Source organism: Sinocyclocheilus anshuiensis, unplaced genomic scaffold (assembly GCF_001515605.1).
Source record: "Sinocyclocheilus anshuiensis isolate Anshui unplaced genomic scaffold, SAMN03320099.WGS_v1.1 scaffold1803, whole genome shotgun sequence".
Lineage (NCBI taxonomy): Eukaryota > Metazoa > Chordata > Actinopteri > Cypriniformes > Cyprinidae > Sinocyclocheilus > Sinocyclocheilus anshuiensis.
The window spans coordinates 201,919-221,122 of NW_015548301.1; the positions used below are offsets into that span (position 1 = coordinate 201,919).

The 19,204-nt window shown below is 35.9% G+C and overlaps 2 protein-coding genes across 2 annotated transcripts in view; both read left to right on the top strand.

Moving 5' to 3' along the window:
- LOC107656141 (cullin-1-like) overlaps nt 1-9,921 on the top strand; it is a 14,666-nt gene extending 4,745 nt beyond the window's left edge. The window contains exons 7-22 of the mRNA XM_016443861.1: nt 1,063-1,226; nt 2,060-2,222; nt 2,318-2,448; nt 2,559-2,666; nt 3,564-3,670; nt 3,763-3,811; nt 3,892-4,023; nt 4,939-5,056; nt 5,133-5,209; nt 5,300-5,431; nt 5,761-5,853; nt 5,959-6,006; nt 6,473-6,555; nt 6,688-6,793; nt 7,338-7,451; nt 9,058-9,921. Coding sequence (XP_016299347.1) covers nt 1,063-1,226; nt 2,060-2,222; nt 2,318-2,448; nt 2,559-2,666; nt 3,564-3,670; nt 3,763-3,811; nt 3,892-4,023; nt 4,939-5,056; nt 5,133-5,209; nt 5,300-5,431; nt 5,761-5,853; nt 5,959-6,006; nt 6,473-6,555; nt 6,688-6,793; nt 7,338-7,451; nt 9,058-9,138 — 1,706 coding nt within the window. The 3' untranslated portion in view covers nt 9,139-9,921. The remainder of the gene's footprint in view (nt 1-1,062; nt 1,227-2,059; nt 2,223-2,317; nt 2,449-2,558; nt 2,667-3,563; nt 3,671-3,762; nt 3,812-3,891; nt 4,024-4,938; nt 5,057-5,132; nt 5,210-5,299; nt 5,432-5,760; nt 5,854-5,958; nt 6,007-6,472; nt 6,556-6,687; nt 6,794-7,337; nt 7,452-9,057) is intronic.
- Nucleotides 9,922-10,450: 529 nt separating this feature from the next.
- Nucleotides 10,451-19,009, top strand: mcm6l (MCM6 minichromosome maintenance deficient 6, like). Its single transcript, XM_016443860.1, has 17 exons — nt 10,451-10,576; nt 10,654-10,800; nt 11,359-11,469; nt 12,077-12,326; nt 13,666-13,831; nt 13,953-14,098; nt 14,282-14,432; nt 15,278-15,419; nt 15,527-15,668; nt 15,973-16,080; nt 16,157-16,312; nt 16,904-17,032; nt 17,219-17,380; nt 17,472-17,583; nt 17,863-18,063; nt 18,534-18,673; nt 18,759-19,009. The coding sequence occupies exons 1-17, from the start codon at nt 10,482-10,484 to the stop codon at nt 18,879-18,881; spliced, it is 2,481 nt and encodes an 826-aa protein (XP_016299346.1). The 5' UTR covers nt 10,451-10,481; the 3' UTR covers nt 18,882-19,009.
- The last annotated feature ends 195 nt before the right edge of the window (nt 19,010-19,204 follow it).

The following is a 19,204-nucleotide window of genomic DNA, read 5'->3' on the forward strand; positions in this document are numbered from 1 at the left end:
AATTTAACAAAACTTTACGAAACTTACTAGAGCAGTGTGACATAATATACCTCTGTAAATAAATACAATTTAAATTCACGTCTCACGCACTTTAATGCCCTTTGAATGTAACATGTACGTTCCCTTGGAACTGGATTCATGGCAGAATATCATGTGAAGTTCACTTCGCAGGGCACTTACGGTCGAATAAGACAACGCGTGAATGCTGCCTGAACAAGAGACCTCCTTACTGAAGGGAAAGTGTAGACTGGAGTCAATATCTCGCGAACGCGCCAGCAGATCTCCACCAAATTGGGGGGATCCCTTCAGCTCGATGAACCCTCTCGAACGTGAATCGAGTGTACGTATAGAGGCCCGCTTTCGAATGAGACCACCCCCACGTCGATAGCCCCCGGGGTTCGGGAGTTACGGGTGGTTAAATTCGCAGTTCGGCCCCGACCGATCAAGCGATCCCGGGGGGCTACTGACGAGCGGAGGGTGGCGCTCGAGAGGGCTAGATAAGTAATAAGCAAGATTTTAAAATCTATACGATGTTTAATAGGGAGCCAGTGCAGTGTTGACAGAACCGGGCTATCCCCCGAATTTGGTGGAGATCCGCCAGCGCGTTCGCGAGATAGTAACACCAGTCAACACTTTCACTTCAGTAAGGAGGTCTCTTGTTCAGGCAGCAGCATTCAAGGGTGGTCTTATTCAATCATAGGGATCCCCCGAATTTGGTGCAGATTCGCCGCGCTGTTATGGAGATATGGCCGTTCAAAGTTTCAATGGTTTTCCATAGACATAAGCTTTAAAGCGTTTCGTCCAGGTCGCCAGTAGCAAACAATAGAGCACGCTCTGCTGGATAAACTAAGTAATTACACCATTTCAAGCATTTTATCTGCATTATATGTTCTGTAAAAAAATGTTCATATCGGCGGCATATTCGCCGATACCGAGATATCGGCGACAGGCTCATATCGGCCGATAATATCTGCAAAACGATATATCTGTCGGGCTCTAATTGATACATGACGTTTAGAAACAGTGCAGTTGCTCAGAAATGTTCCTCTCCATCTCTCGCAGTTGAGTTGGGTCTCAATGAGGATGATGCCTTTGCTAAAGGTCCCACTCTGTCCGTCTACAAGGAATACTTTGAGACTCAGTTCCTGGCAGACACCGAACGGTTTTACACGAGGGAAAGCACAGAGTTCCTGCAACAGAATCCTGTTACTGAGTACATGAAGAAGGTGCGGCCAAAATAGCTTAACATTTGAAAAAACAAAAGTGACTAATAAAAATTATTATATAGGTTAATATTACTGTTATTATTTTATGACATTAGTACATAACAAATGTAATTATTAACAAATTTATTTCTTCATTGTGATCATTTGGTTTGAAAAGAAACAGGACAGAATATCAAGAGAATTTTTAACTGGATTTTTACTGCATATTATATCTGCTTGCCTTTAATGGCTCTTTGGTCTAAATGATTGTGGGTTTGATTAAAAACAAATAAATAATATTTATTTATTTACATTTTTTAAGTAATTGATAGTTTTATTCAGCAGTTATGCATTAAATTGAACAAAAGTGACAGAAAAGACATTAAAATTTAAAAATGTATATATTTTATAAATGCTGTTCTTTTTAACTTTCTATTCATTAAGGAATCCTGAAAAAAATATATCACTGTTTTCACAATTGGTTTTAACGTAATGCTAATACTTGTTTCTTGAGCAGCAAATCAGCATATTAGAATAGTAATGATGCTGAAAATTCAGTTTTGCATCACAGGAATAAATTACATTTTAAAATGTTCTCAAATAGAAAACAGTTATTTCAAATTGTAATATTTCACTGTTTTTACTGTATTTCGATCATATAAATGCAGCCTTGGCGAGCATAAGAGACCTCTTTCAAAAACCTTTAAAAATCTTGCTGAACCCAAACTTTTGATTATTAGTGTATGTTAACGTCATAAAAAGTCTGCAACTTTTATTTTACTATTTATTATTTTGTTTACCTGTTTGGCCCCATCCTAGTGTGAAGTTGAAGTGTTGATCTGTGTGTTTTGCAGGCTGAGGCGCGTTTGCTGGAGGAGCAGAGGAGAGTGCAGGTTTACCTTCATGAGAGCACACAGGATGAGCTGGCCAGGAAATGTGAGCAGGTTCTCATCGAGAAGCACCTGGAGATCTTCCACACCGAGTTCCAGAACCTTCTGGACGCAGACAAGAATGAAGGTGTGAACCACAGTGATATCTCAATGTCTGTTCATCTGTACATGAGTCCTTCGCATTGAAATCTCAACCACGATTTATTCTTTCTCTCTGTGTAGATCTTGGTCGCATGTACAATCTTGTGTCACGGATCACCGATGGATTGGGAGAACTAAAGAAACTTCTGGAAACGCACATTTATAATCAAGGCTTGGCAGCCATCGAGAAATGTGGGGAGTCTGCTCTCAATGTGAGTCTGTTGTACATCATGCTGTCTAGCTTCAAGCTCATCATGCTTTAGATCTGATCTTTCTGACAATACATGTTTTAACCGCTATGAATTTTGTGATGTGCTTTTAGGACCCCAAAATGTACGTCCAGACAATTCTGGATGTCCACAAGAAGTACAATGCCCTGGTGATGTCGGCATTCAACAATGATGCTGGTTTTGTGGCTGCTCTTGACAAGGTATGGCCATCTTTTCGTCTTTTCAGTTCTGTTTAGTCAAGATTGAATTAGTTCAACTGTTCCAGTAATATTATCTGTTTAACCTGATTTAACCTCTAAAGTTATTGCATGTCTGTGGGCCGGTATCCTAATTCCTTTTCTCTCACAAACTGCTTTTTTTTTATTGTCTCAAAAAGCATAAGTAAAAAAAACATACTTATTAATTGAAATAAACATTTATTTACTGAAATATCTTTCAGTTGTCAAACCATCAGTGTTATTTTAGTATCACTAATATACTATTATAGTTATTAATATTTACTATTATTGATTCAGTTTTTTTTTTTTTTAAGTTTTCTGTTTAGTTAAAATGTTTGTGATTCTGTTGTGTGTTTTTGTTTGTCATTTTTTGTTTTTCATGTCTATGTAGTTTATTTTATTTTTTTTATTAGTTTTAGTTATTTTAGTACATCAAGTTAAACTTAATTAAAATGAGAAATACTGCTTTGGCAACTAGCTGAAAAGATTTTTAGATTTTATTTTAGTTAACGTTTATTTTAAAAAGACAAAAACAACAAAATTCCAAAAACGTTAACTAAAATTAAAGCGGAAAAACTGCAAATCTAAAAATAAAATCTAATTCAAAATAAACTATAATGGTAGAATTTGTTTCTGATATGCAGAAGATTGCACTACATTAATTAATGCACTACATTAATTTTCTAATTATAGTAATATACATCTATTTTTTTCATGTAGATAGCATTTTTCATTTAGATTTTATTTCTTTTTTTTTTTCATGTCTAGTGAGAATAATAAATGCATATTTTGCTTATAAAAATGAACCCTATCTTTAGAACAATGATTTGGTAGCTTTTGGATATTGAAAGTATTCAAACATGTCATTTCTCTGTTCAGGCTTGTGGGCGCTTCATCAATAATAACGCTGTTACAAAGATGGTTCAGTCCTCCAGCAAATCTCCTGAACTGCTGGCCAGATACTGCGACTCTCTGCTCAAGAAGAGGTGTGTGTTTAGGTTTTTCTGTCTGTTGGCACACACTGTAAATGTGTTATTTAATCCCTGTGCTGAATCCAAAGCTCTGTCTGATATTTCAGCTCCAAAAACCCAGAGGAGGCAGAACTTGAAGACACTCTGAATCAAGTGGTGCGTTTTTACAAAACTTTGCACTTTCACAGCAATTTTTGCAAGATTTAACATAATGTCTGTATTGATTTTTTTTGTAGATGGTGGTGTTTAAGTATATTGAGGACAAGGACGTGTTCCAGAAGTTCTATGCAAAGATGCTGGCCAAGCGTCTGGTCCATCAGAACAGTGCCAGCGACGACGCAGAGGCTAGCATGATCTCCAAACTAAAGGTGCGGCAGTTCTTCCACAGCTTAGGAAAATATAAACCTCTGTTTAAATGATCCATAAAGCTTGCAGTTCTTAAAATGAGCACTGGATGCAATGTTTCATTCAACAATTCATATGTGATCAGAAATGTTCACTTAAGTCCTTGTGCTGCATTTACATTATTCATTTTCTTCTTCTTGTCATTTAGTGAGAATCTGTATGAAAAACAAGTCTTGAATATTTATTTAAACTAGATTTTTTTTATTGTATTTTACTTCTTGCCTTTTATTTGACACTGACAGTAGTATTTTCTCTATCAAATCCCTCTTTTACTTTTTTACATGTATGCATTTGACAGATGCCTTTATCCAAAGCAGTGTTATTTTGCTATTATTTATATACTATTATAGTATTTATTGATCATTTTAAATGATAATTTATGTTCATATTTTTAGTTTTAGTAATTTTGTTGTATTGTCATTTTTATTAGCTTTTAAAAAATATTTCTTTTTAGATTTCTTTTTATTTTAGTTTTTAGTAATTTTAGCATTTTTATTTCATTTAGTTGCCAAGGCAGCATTTCTTTTTTTTTTTTCTTTTTTTTTTAAGTTTACGTTTTTTCATCTAATATGTTTCATTTTATTTTATCATTATTTTGATTAACGAAAACAATTTGTAATAGTTTTAGTTTTACCTAACAACACTTGCAATCACATTATACATTTGATCAGTTTATCAGCATTCTCTGTTAATCAAACCCATGGCCTTGATGTTGCTAGCACCATACAAAGACAGTTCATAACAAATACATACTGATTTTTTTTTATACATTTTTTTTTTTCTATTTCACCCAACCCTGGTGGTGCCCTTGTCCTTTTTGTAGTTTTGGTTCTGTCATCAGTAGTTGTGTCTAACACGGTTTGGTTTGTCATTTTCAGCAAGCGTGTGGCTTTGAATACACATCGAAACTCCAGCGCATGTTCCAGGACATTGGCGTCAGTAAAGACCTCAACGAACAGTTCAAGAAGCACCTCACAAACTCTGAGCCTTTAGACCGTAAGGATGAGCTGCGCTCTTCTTTGCTGCTGTCATTTGTGGTTGAAGTCCTTTACAAATGTTGTGTTGCTTTTAGTGGACTTCAGCATCCAGGTGTTGAGCTCGGGGTCATGGCCCTTCCAGCAGTCCTGCACATTTGCTCTGCCATCTGAGGTAGTAAAACAAATAGGCCTGTATGCAAATCACTTGTTCTTGGTCCTTCCAAGGTTTTTGTAAATCCATGATCTGTCTTTTCGGACACAGTTGGAGAGGAGCTACCAAAGGTTCACAGCCTTCTATGCCAGCAGACACAGCGGCCGAAAGCTCACCTGGCTGTACCATCTGTCCAAAGGAGAACTGGTCACCAACTGCTTCAAAAACCGCTACACCTTACAGGTCTGACAAGAAACTGTGATGCATTTTATCAGGCTTCTTTGATGAATAGAAAGTTCAAAAGAACAGCATTGTTATAAATGAACATAGCATGTTATAATAGAAACCTTTTATAACATTATAAATGTCTTTACTGTCACTTTTGATCAGTTTAGCGCATCCTTGCTGAATAAAAGTATTAGTTTCATTCAGAAAAGGAATGTTACTGACCGCGAACTTTTGAACGGTTGTGTGATTTCGCTAAATATGCACTAACAGATATTAATTGTATTGGTATAATCCAATTATTAGTGCATGAATATTAATCAGACTTGTTGTGTGTTTCCTTACAGGCATCTACATTTCAGATGGCCATTCTACTGCAGTATAACACAGAAGACGTTTATACAGTCCAGCAGCTGACGGACAGCACACAGATCAAAATAGTAAGGAAACAAAAGAGGACTCTCTACAATAATGCTAAAACAAGATCCAGATATCAGTCAGATGTTGATTTCGCACACTAACAGAGCCTTTTTTGTGTATTTTAGGACATTTTGGTGCAGGTTTTGCAAATTTTATTGAAATCCAAGTTGCTGGTAAGCATTTTTTGTCCTTAATCAAAACAAACAAACAAAGATTCCTGCAAAGTCATTATGAAGTAAAATTGACACATTTGAGCCTCTTTTCTCATAATATTTTTTATTTAAATATAATTAATCAACCTCTGAAACAACTTTCCCTTTCTGCTGATGTCATCAAGGCCATAAATAGTGTTAACCAATAGCCAAACAGCTATTTAGGTGTTATTTGGGTAATCCTCCTTGATCCACTCGTACTCCATTTTGCTATGGAACCCCCACTATTTACAATACAATTAACTTTCTTTGGATTTTCCAATGGAAGACCTTCCTTATATTTTGTTTTGCTCTGAAAAACTACAATTTACAGACACAAAATGGGCTGTGACTGCCATTTCATGTTGACTCAACACAGGCTAATATTTAATGTAGTTGTGTATTTGAAGTTGTTTTCAGTTGTAATCATCGGTATGTGTCTTTGCAGTTTCTAGAGGACGAGAACGCAAACGTGGATGAAGTGGAATTTAAACCCGACACCCTCATAAAGCTCTTCCTGGGCTATAAAAAGTAGGTCATCTGAGTGCATCTCGTCTTGCAAACAGTTCTGAATCTATATTTAATTTTTCCCATTTTGTGCTTTAGAATGTAGCAGAGCAAATTAATTTGTGAATATTGATGGCTGAGGCATTTTCTCCCCAGTAAAAAACTAAGAGTGAACATTAACGTGCCAATGAAGACAGAGCAGAAACAGGAACAGGAAACGACCCATAAAAACATTGAAGAGGACAGGAAACTCCTGATTCAGGTATCATGTCCAAGTCTCCTATTCTCACCAAGGCTGAATGTATTTGATGAAAAATCCAGTAAAAACAATAATATTGAGGAATAATATTACAATTTAAAACAACTGTTTTCTATTTGAATATATGTTCAAATGTAATTTATTCCTGTGACGCAAAGCTGAATTTTCAGCATCATTACTCCAGTCTTCAGTGTCACACGATCCTTCAGAAATCATTCTGATATGCTGATCGAGAAACATTTCTGATTATGTTAAAAACAGTTGTGCTGCTTAGTATTTTTGTGGTAACCGTGATAAATTTTACTTTTTCTGGATACTTTAATGAATAAATAATAGCATTTATTTGAAATAGTCTTTGGTAACATTATACATGTCTTTACTGTCACTTTTGATCAATTTAATGTGTTCTTTTTTGCGGAATAAAAGTATTAATTTGTCACCAAAAAAAAAAAACAACATACATTCAGTAAATTGCAAAAAATAGTCTAAGTATTAGTTATGTGTGTTTGAAATAGCTTGCTATGTTTAAGTGTTCCTCTATGTGCAGGCGGCCATAGTGAGAATCATGAAGATGAGGAAGGTTCTGAAGCATCAGCAGCTTCTGGCCGAGGTTCTGAATCAGCTCTCATCCCGGTTCAAACCCAGAGTCCCTGTAATCAAGGTTGGTTGATCCTGATCTACAAATCTAGTGTGCTTAACAGTTTTTACAGGGTTTCTGTGAGTCTTAAAAAGTCTTAATTTGCCCTTCCTCAAATTGAAGGACTTAAAGGGATAGTTCACCCAAAAATGAAAATGTATCTGCTTACACCCAGGGCATCCAAGATGTAGGTGACTTTGTTTCTTCAGTAGAACACAAACGGAGATTTTTAACTCAAACTGTTGCAGTCTGTCAGTCATATAATGGCAGTAAATGGGCTCCACGGCTTTGAGAGTAAAAAAAACATACACAAACAAAACCAAATTAAACCCTGCGGCTCGTGACGAAGCATTGAGGTCTTAAGACACGAAAAGAGCTCTGTTCTGTGCAAGAAACTGAACAGTATTTATATAATTTTTTTACCTCTGATCCACCTCTATGTCCAACTGTCCTGAGCGCATTCACAACATCCGGCGCGTGATGCGTGTACGTGCTCTGGCATAGTAGACATAGAAATATATATGTAGATGCCTCATTAGTGACTGTTTCTATGGGCCGCGATACGTTCCAAAATGGCGGACTCGTCAACGTATTTGGAGCAGTCGAATAGGGCATCTATACATATCTATGATAGTAGACGCATGTGCGGAAGCGATCTGTCGCGCGTATACGTCACTCATTATTTACACAGTGCAGAGAGATTGCGGACGTGTTCACTGGCACTGCGATGATCTAGATATTTAGAAGTACAGGTCATCACAATGGAAGACGATTTTGATATAGCATCAGACAACGTGGAATTTTTTGCCAAACCATATTTATTTGATGTCACGTGCCGGATGTTGTGAATGCGCTCAGGACAGTTGGACATAGCGGTGGATCAGAGGTAAAAAAATTATATAAATACTCTGACAGACTGCAACGGTTTGAGTCACCTACATCTTGGATGCCCTGGGGGTAAGCAGATAAACATGAACTAGGTGAACTATCCCTTCAATGTTGATGAATGCACTGCAAAAAAGAAAATCTTCCTCAGTATTTTTCTTTTTCCAATACAAATATCTAAACATCTTTAAATCAAGATACATTTGCTTGAGATGTGAACTAAACATATGAAGTCTTGTTCTCTAAGAAACCCCAAAAAATTGCTTATGCTCAAAACAAGAAAATATAACTGTCAAGGGTCAGTGAAAACTAGTTTTCTCTTTAAATTGATTTTTCTGAGCCCATTGACCGATATTTGTTCGTTTTAATCATAAACTCACTTCATTTTGATTCATTCCTCAAAAAACAAGACTTTATATCTTAAGTAATTTTGCTTTTCAAGTAATGTATCTTGATTTATGAAACGTTTGTACTGAAAAATAACAAAAATACTGAGGAAGAACACTTATTTTTGCAGGTACAGTAAAATTTATGGTTGGAAGTTGTTGTTTTTTTTACTTTCAAGTATTGATAATACAACCTAGACATTTATATTTAGAGGCCATTTTGACGTATTGTTTCCTTCAATTTATTCATTAAACTTTCTTGACTTTCTCTTAAATTCACCATCATAAAACCTGCAGAAACCCTGTTTTACCAGCACAGAATAGCACTTGTATGTACTTTGGGTTGTTATGTTTTGCAGAAGTGCATTGACATCCTCATAGAGAAGGAATATCTGGAGCGGGTGGATGGAGAGAAGGACACCTACAGCTACTTGGCCTAAACATTTCTCCGCTCCGTCTTTACTGTCTGTCTGTCTCTCTCTCACTCTCACTTTTTTTTTTTTTTAAGTTGTCTCTCGGGTAATAAATATCATTCCTCTTGATGTTCGGCCTGTGTTGAGTTTAAAAAGCAGAAGGACTAACAGAAGAGGGAGAGCGTGTGCGCGTCAGTGAATGTATTTGTGCGAGCGACGGACTTTACTGCTGCCCTGCATTATGGACAGACTGCATTGGAAATGTACATACAAACGGAGACCTCGAGCTTTAATCTCGCAAAATAAAACATTGCCGATTTTAAAAACCCAATCAGAAATAAACCCTACACATTAAGCATGTTATTGCCTATCAGCATTTAAATGAAGAAAAAAAGAACAAAGATGCATTGAAATCTTAGCAATGAGGGGCTTCAGAGATGTTTTAAGAGAAGAAAGGAAATCATTTAGGAAAAAGGTGCAATTTTAGCTGCACGTCCCAGGAACGAACGAGTTGGACAGGTCTGTAGACGTGTTGTCTGCATTGTTACCTGCTACTGGAAAACCATTTGTATAGTGTGCTTCACTTTTTTTAAATGTGTGTTAAATAAAAGAATTAAAGGTTTCTGTATGTATTTCTGATGCTGTGGAGTCACTACATGAAGCAAAGAGCCTTAAGACAATGTTATGATTATTCAAATATAATCATGCATGTTTAGGACATCTCTGTTAGCCACTTTTCATGAACAGGGTACAAAATACAGCCTGAAACTTCAAATGGTCGTTGATATGTCGAGCTCCATCCTCATGAGGTCAAAATAAATATATAAACTGTTCTATATTAATATTTTGAGGGTTATAATTTTACTTGCAGTGGTTACATGCAGTTTCAAAATTATAATTTTTTTACTGCAATAAACAAAAAATTGTGCTATATATAAAATAATAAAATCGAAAAAGTTGCAGGGTAAAACACATTAAGTTGTAAAACTCAATAGCAGCTGTTAATTTTTTTTAAAATAAAAAATATATATTTTTGATAGGTTGAATGGTTGGACCCAATTATGTTTTTAATTGGTTAATTAAAATAATTTTTCACTACAGTTAATATAACGTTAATTCAATAGATGATAAAATTTGGATTGCTACGTTAAACATTTATAGCTACATTCATTTTGTGTTAGGCCTAATAATTTCGCTAACATGCCTTATTGATTAATTTATCAAACAAAACATTGGATGTTCTTTTTAGCAGCATCATATGACCCCTTTAAGTGGGCAAATACGTCATTACGTCGACGTCATGGCGCATGTATATGATTGGCTGGCTCATTAACTTTTACGGGTGTGTGTGAGAGAGACGTGTGTACCTGATGGAGCCCGGAGTTGAAGCTGCGCTCGCGGGCGTGCAAGTGCGCGATGAACTGTCCGAGAAATGTCAGAAGTTATTTCTGGAGTTTTTGGAAGAGTGAGTGCATTTGGTTGCAATACTTTTACACGAAGTGCTAAATGAACGTCACTTCTCAAATGGGTCTGATTAATTAGGTTTCAGGATAAAACCGGCGATGCTTTATATCTGTCTGACGCGCAAGAGCTGATCAGACCGGAGAGAAACACACTGACCGTGAGCTTCAGCAACATCGAGCACTACAACCAGCAGCTCGCCACCACCATTCAAGAGGAGTACTACAGGTGAACAGCCACAACAACTGGAGAAAAGATGCGTATCTCAAAGTTTGCCTCATTTGCGCTCCTTATAATAATATTTATTGTCCCAAAAACAGTTGATATTAAAATTAGACCCGTAATTAAATACAAAAAAAATGCATGCATCATGAAACAAAAAATACTTTCACTTGTTTTAATGAAATGATATATTATCTAGGACTATTCGTTATAAATGTTTAATTCAACGACCCTACAAAAAAAAAACTAATGTTGACTTTCTGGAAGTAAGAATGTAGCCTACAATTTTGACTTTTTCTACAATTTCCAGTTGCAACTACCGAACTTTAAGAAACATACAAAATAACAGTCAAAAAAAGTTTAGTTAATGTATTACCTTTGGCAAATAAAGTGTAAGTTAGCAGCTTTTAATTGTCATTTTGTTCATTATCATATACAATGGTAGTTTTTGAGCGTTTATGTCTGATTGGAAACTTATCATTTGGTGAATGAATAAATTGTCGGTTTGCTACAGAGCTTCATCTTAATTTCATATTTTCACTGCCATCTGTAACGGTTTTCCAGGGTTTATCAGTATCTCTGCAGAGCAGTTCGCCACTTTGCCAGAGATCATGGAAATATTCCACCGTCCAAAGAGTTTTATGTGGCTTTTTCAGACTTTCCATCTAGGCAAAAGTATGTATTTCAGTTCATCCACTCCAAAGTGCTCATATCATGCTTGTAATTAGGGCTGCAAAACGATTAATCATGATTAATCGATTCAAAATAAAAGTTTGTTTACATACTGTATGTGTATGGTGTATGTGTATATATAAATACATATTGTATAGCCTATATTTTAAAAGATAATTGTATGTATTTGGATGTAAAAACTTGTATATAGCCTAATTTATATTATATATAAATATTAATATTTTATATATAAATTAAGATTTTTTCCCTTAATGTATACATGTATGTGTGTTTATTTATATATAGGTAATAAATATACACAGTACACGCACATATAATATGTAAACATAAACTTATATTTTGAATTGATTAATCGCGATTAATCGTTTTGCAGCCCTACTTGTAATATCATTTTATTTTTATCATTGTAATTTTTTTTTAATTGCTCCCTTTTTAAATTTTGCACCCTCTTTTTGACCTTTATAATTTAACTGACATTTCTTTATATGTTAGACTATATTATAATATACATGTGTATGTAAATTGCTTCTGTTATGACTGACTGACCTGCATGTGAAACAAGTAAGGTCATTTGCTCTGTGCTGTCCAGGATCCGTGAGCTCTCCACCGTCCGCATCGGCTCTCTGGTACGCATCAGCGGTCAGGTGGTGCGAACCCACCCTGTGCACCCGGAGCTGGTCAGCGGCACTTTCCTCTGTCTGGACTGTCAGTCTGTCATCAAAGACGTGGAGCAGCAGTTCAAATACACACAGCCGACCATCTGCAAGAACCCTGTGTGTGCCAACCGCCGCCGATTCATGCTCGACACCAACAAGTGCCGCTTCGTTGACTTCCAGAAAGTAAGAATGTGGTGATTTTTAACAATTTCAGCTACAAAACATTCCGAAAGCATCCAATGTGATAGTCCAAAGAAACTTAATTTTACTGGTGATTTGTAACAATTTTTACTTTTTTTTTTTTTTTTAAATTGCAGCTAAGAAACTTTATGAAAACACCCAAAGTGATAGTCCAAATTTTTTTTTTTTTATTAATTATTTTATTACCTTTGCCAAATAAGTAAAGCTTATGTAGGCAGCTTTTCGTGGCTATTTCCTTTAAGTGAAATTTTGCTCTTATAGCAAATGTGTAATTTTACATTTTTACCTAAATGATACTGCTGATAATTGAAATATTTTTCATTTCTATCTGACAGGACGCATATTTATTTACATGTATTAAGTGTTTTCTTAAATGGTTGAAATGTATTAAATCTGACAATTTCCAGGTGTTGATCACATTATATGTGGAGTCTTTATTTATATGATAATATTTTGAAATTAAAAGTATGAATACCACTATTGTCTTTTTTTAAAGCTGCTTTAGAGCTGAAATTTGTAACATTAAAACGGTTATTTTCTTTTTTTATTACTGTAAAACTGCTTTGAAACCGTCTGTATTGCATAAAGCTCTCTATACATTATAGTGATGCACTGAAATTTAAGCAACTAGAAATATTTGCCTAAAATAGCAACAACAACAAAAAAAGAATTGAATTTGTGCATGTTTAATACAGTCTTTCCTTATTTGCACATTATCTTTGCACGTTTATCTTTCTTGCCAAATGTTAATATGCTATACCATCTAAATATTGAGTGGTGCTTTATGAATCTTCATGGATTTTTTTTTTTTTCCTAAATGGACTGGTGTGTAATATGTGACCCTGGAGCACAAAACCAGTCTTAAGTCGCTGGGGTATATTTGTAGCAATAGCCAACAATACATTTTATGGGTCAAAATTATCGATTTCTTTTATGCCAAAAATCATTAGGATATTAAGTAAAGATCATGTTCCATGAAGATATTTTGTAAATTTCCTCCCGTAAATATATCAAAACTTAATTTTTGATTAGTAATATGCATTGCTAAGAACTTAATTTGGACAACTTTAAAGACGATTTTCTCAGTGTTTTGTTTTTTTTTTGCACCCTCAGATTCCAGATATTCAAATAGTTGTATCTCAGCCAAATATTGTCCTAACCTAACAAACCATACATCAATTGAAAGCTTATTTATTCAGCTTTCAGATGATTTATAAATCTCAATTTTAAAAAATTGACCCTTATGACTGGTTTTGTGGTGCAGGGTCACATATGTTGATCTGAGAAGTAATTGATTCTTAAACCCTCTTGACTTCATCAGGTGCGCATCCAGGAGACTCAGGCGGAGCTGCCGCGAGGCTCCATTCCTCGCAGTGTGGAGGTGATTCTGAGGGCGGAGGCCGTGGAAACCGCACAAGCAGGAGACCGCTGTGACTTCACCGGCACACTAATAGTTGTGCCTGATGTGTCCGCCATGGCGCTCGCTGGTACTGTTCTGTGTTTCTATTAATACGAGAGAGTTTGTCTAAGATTGTTTAAGATCAGACGTGCCTATTGTGAGTAAATACATTTTGAATACAGTTTAAATATGACTTCTCATCTTTGTAGGCACGCGGGCAGAAACCAGCAGCAGGGTGACTGGGAAGGAGGGCTTTGAGGCTGATGGCATTCAGGGACTCAAGGCTTTGGGTGTCCGAGAACTCTCCTACAGACTGGCCTTCCTGGCTAACCATGTGGCCCCAACCAACCCACGGGTGAGAGCCGTTTGTCACAACACAAACTGTAACTGATATTTATTGCTTTGTATCTATAATATTTATGCATTTACTAGCCATTTGCTTTCAACTGATTAAAAAAAAAAAAAACATGATATTAGTTCAGAACCTGTTGCTCTGTTTTTTTATTTTTTTTTATTTTGTTCCTCTGCGTTCTCTTAGTTTGGAGGGAAGGAGCTTCGTCAGGAGGATCAGACAGCTGAGAGCGTGAAGAACCAGATGACCGTGCAGGAATGGGAGAAAGTGTTTGAGATGAGCCAAGACAAGAATCTCTATCACAACCTCTGCACAAGTCTCTTCCCCACCATTCACGGTCAGATCTCAATGATCAGTGTTGTACATTGGTCACAGGATATACTATTCACCATATTTTGCAATGCTGAAGTAAGACCTTTTCTATCTATAGGTAAATAACTAGAAGAAAATATCAAATGCACAAACAGTGAAACTGTTTCTGCTACAAACCAATGATTGATGATTATAAACCAATTTATGATAAGTAATTCAAATAATATGATGATAAATAACATTTTGCAGTTTCTAGGATTGCTTCACACATTCAAATTACAAATGTCTTAATTGTCAATTTTTCGAAATTGAGATTTATACACCATCTGAAAGCTGAATAAATATGCTTTCCATTGATGTATGTTTGTTAGGATAGGACAATATTTGGCCGAGATACAACTATTTGAAAATATGGTATCTGAAGGTGCAAAAAAATCTAAATATTGAGAAAATCGCCTTTAAAGTTGTCCAAATGAAGTCCTTAGCAGTGCATATTACTAATAAAAAATTAAGTTTTGATATATTTACGGGAGGAAATTTGCAAAATATCTTTATGGAACATGATCTTTACTTAATGTCCTAATGTTTTTTGGCATAAAAGAAAAATCAATAATTTTGACCCATACAATGTATTTTTGGCTATTGCTACAAATATACCCCAGCGACTTAAGACTGGTTTTGTGCTCCAGGGTCACAAATGAATGCAAATGTGCTTACATTTAAAAAATAAGGTGGAGAGCAAATATATTAAGAGTTTGAGGCACATTTAGTATTAAGTAAAGAAGATTTTCTTTATCACAACTGAAAATGAAGATAACCGTGAAAATAAAGTGGAATATACAAGCTATGTCTTCTATGTTTGTTTTTCAGGGAATGATGAAATTAAACGTGGGATTCTGCTGATGTTATTTGGTGGTGTTGCCAAGACGACCATGGAGGGAACGTCTTTACGTGGCGACATCAACGTGTGCATAGTTGGAGATCCAAGTACATCTAAAAGCCAATTTCTCAAGTAAATAAGATGCGCGAGAAACATTTTGCTGACAGTTTAAATGTAAAATACAGATGACTGAAGTGTCTGACGGCTGGATTGGGATGTATTTGTGTGTTTTCTCTCAGGCATGTGGAGGATTTCGCCCCCAGAGCGGTGTACACCAGCGGTAAAGCCAGCAGTGCCGCAGGTCTGACCGCTGCTGTGGTCAAAGACGAGGAGTCACATGAGTTCGTCATTGAAGCAGGAGCCCTCATGTTGGCCGATAATGTATATTATCTATTACTGTTAATGGTGGTGGTGTTATTTAATAGCTATATTGATATATAATCACAATTTTGAGCAAATTGTGTAGCCCTACAAACAAGCACAGCAAACCTGGATTCATTTTTAATCAAATTTAAAATTGCAAAATTTAAAATTTGCAATTTAAAATTCACAATTTTTATCAGAAAAATCACAATTTGATTGTTTTCTTTTTCCCCCCCAAATTCTACAGCTCTATAAGCAGCCACCCAGAACATCGCTGAATTATGATGGCCCAGCATATTTAATGTCTATTTTATGTCTGTAGGGGGTTTGTTGTATTGATGAATTTGACAAGATGGACCTTAAGGACCAGGTGGCCATTCATGAAGCCATGGAGCAGCAGACCATCTCCATCACAAAGGCGGGCGTTAAGGTGTGTGTCTCTCTCTTATATAATATTGTCTATTAATTCCGTAATCCACCTTGTCTGACCTGTATGTGTGTTCAAGGCCACTCTGAACGCTCGCACCTCCATCCTGGCTGCTGCAAACCCCATAGATGGCAGATACAACCGCGCCAAGTCTCTCAAACAGAACATCAACATGTCGGCACCTATCATGTCCAGATTTGATCTTTTCTTCATACTGGTGGATGAATGCAATGAGGTAAGATCTTTCAGCATTTCAGTTCTTAAAATTTGGGGTCATTTTTTATTTTTTTTTTTGAAAGAAATGAATGCCTTTATTCAGCAAAGATTCATTAAATTGTTCAAAAGTAACCGTAAAGACCTTCATAATGTTACTAAAGATTTCTATTTCAAATAAATGCTGTTCTTTTGACATTTCTGTTTATTAAAGAATCCTGAAAAAAAAGTATCATGGTTTCCACAAAAATATGACTGTTGTCAATATTGAGAATGAGAAGAAATGTTTCTCGAGCAGCAAATCAGCATATTAATGATTTCTGAAGGATCACGTGACACTGAATACTGGTGTAATGATGCTGAAAATTCAGCTTTGCATCACAGGAATTAATTACATTTTGAAATGTATTCAGATAGAAAACAGTTATTTTAAATTGAAATAATATATTACTGTTTTTACTGTATTTTTGATTGGCCTTAGTGAGCAGAGAGACATCTTTCAAAAACATTTTACAAAATCTTACTGACTCCACTTTTGAATGCTGGTGTGCATATGTAAAGTAAAGAGAGAAACAAAATACTTTATTTATTTATTTACTTGTTCTTCTGCCAGGTTACAGACTACGCCATCGCCCGGCGGATTGTAGATCTTCATGCCAGAAACATTGAGTCGGTAGAAAGAGTTTACAGTACTGAAGAAATCCAGAGATACATACTGTTCGCCCGGCAGTTTCAGCCAAAGGCAAGATGCTGTACATTATTCCAGTTGCTATTCACTGAAATCTTGTCCTTTTGCTGTAGACCTCAATGTTTGTTTGTCTAGACATTCAGAATAAAGTCATACAGGTTTGGAATGACAAGCAAACGATGATTAATGATTATAAATATCATAAAGATGATAATTGACCTCATAACCCTGCATCTGTAGATCACCTCAGAGGCTCAGGAGTTCGTGGTGGACCAGTACAAGCGTCTGCGGCAGAGGGATGGAGGTGGAACCACCAAATCAGCCTGGCGGATCACAGTGAGGCAGCTGGAGAGCATGTTGCGTCTGTCTGAGGCCATGGCTAGACTCTACTGCTCAGACGAGGTGTGTGATGTTCCCAAAAACGGTTTCATCATGCACCAGACATAGCTTATGTAAAGTTTGAGATGTGTCCTCCTCCTCTCCCTTTGGAAAGGTTCAACCCAAACACGTGAAAGAGGCGTTTAGACTACTAAATAAGTCTATTATTCGTGTGGACTCCCCCGACATTAATTTTGACCAGGAGCAGGATGACAACAGTGTGAATGGTGAGATGGGCAGCTTTTATGCTGTTTAGTCCCTTTCTGTGAAATGAGTCAATTTGTCAAAAATCTCAGTATAATCCATCTCTACTCTAACAGTAAAAAAATAAGCTTTATTTGTTTGCAAATGCCGCCTACTGGCAATTAAGTGTGTCTTAATTGTCCAAATGCTTTGTGCCACTCTAGTCTGTCACAAAAGTATCACTTTACCAGCAATGGTTGCATTCAAATCAAACATCAGAGATCATGACCGTAAAATGACTGATTTGAGTTGTTCTTCCACAGATCAGAATGACCTGTTTGCTAAAGAGACAGAAGGTCAGAATGGAGCTGAAGTGAACGGCCATCCGGGGGAGGCCATGGACGCTGATGAGGTGGAAAAGCAGGAGAAGCCAGCGGCAGCCAAACCTGCTCTGAGAATGTCATTCGCCGAGTACAAGAGGGTCTCTAACCTGCTGGTGCTGCACATGCAAAAGATGGAACAACGTGAGCCCTGATTTTTTTCCATTACAATAACAATGTCTGTCTGTCCATTCATTTTTATTTAATTTTTTTAATACATAATTTTTTACATTATATTTTATTTGTATTGCTGTTTATTTTAATATGAATTATTATTAATAATTAAAAAAGAATAATACATTTAAAAATAATAATAATAAAAAATATTAATAAATATTATTTAGTTATTTTTAATTATTTTGCATTTATTTATTACAAATGAGAGCGTCAGTCTGTCATTTTTTATTTAGCAATTTAAACCATGCTTTACTGTGCAATTCTTAAAGTGACTGTTCAACTTACTGGTTGGCGATTTTCTTAGTTCATTTTGGAATTATGGTTGTGTATGGCACCAGGTTGTGTAGATCTAGTTAAAGTTATAAAGAGCATACACTGAACGATGAAATAAACATGCACAATCTGCTTTTTTTTACCTGCTATATTTGTGTTTTTAGTGGACGAGGAGTCGTCTCTGAAGAAAAGTGAGCTCATTAACTGGTACCTGAAGGAAATGGAGAGTGAAATTGATTCTGAGGCTGAACTCATCGCCAAGAAGAATCTCATCGAGAAAGTGCTATACAGACTCATCCATTATGTTAGTTTAACTCTTTAATCAGCTTAAATGCATCGTTTACTTGAACTGAAGCAGTGTAACATGCCTGCAATGTTTTCTTTTTAAGGATCATATCATCATAGAGCTGACTAAAACAGGGCTTAAGAAGATCAGTGAGGATGGAGATGAGCCCGTCGTGGAGGAGGATCCGTTCCTGGTGGTGAATCCCAATTATATACTGGAAGACTAGTCAAGCTGGCTTTAAAAACCTTGATCACTTTTACCTACTGATGCTTCTATGATCTTAAATCATGACTAATGTAATGTGCAGCATTTTTGATTGAGTGAATCAGAAAAAAATAAACTGAGTGTTTTGCATTTGTGTCATTTGTTTATTGAACACTAGATGGCGGTGGATCCCAGTATCTTTTAATATTGAGAAGTACATTAAAAATACAAAGTGCAGTAGAAAACGGTTGAAACCTAACAAACATTATATAGATGGCAAACTACACCAAGCAAAGTTATGTTTATAAAATAGTTTATTTAAATTAAAAGATACATTTAAAGCAT

Coding starts and splice junctions, on each gene's coding strand:
- mcm6l (XM_016443860.1), top strand. CDS start 10,482: ATGGAGCCCGGAGTTGAAGCTGCGCTCGCGGGCGTGCAAGTGCGCGAT. Junction 10,801..11,358: donor ATTCAAGAGGAGTACTACAG/GTGAACAGCCAC, acceptor ACGGTTTTCCAG/GGTTTATCAGTATCTCTGCA. Junction 15,669..15,972: donor CCCTCATGTTGGCCGATAAT/GTATATTATCTA, acceptor TTATGTCTGTAG/GGGGTTTGTTGTATTGATGA.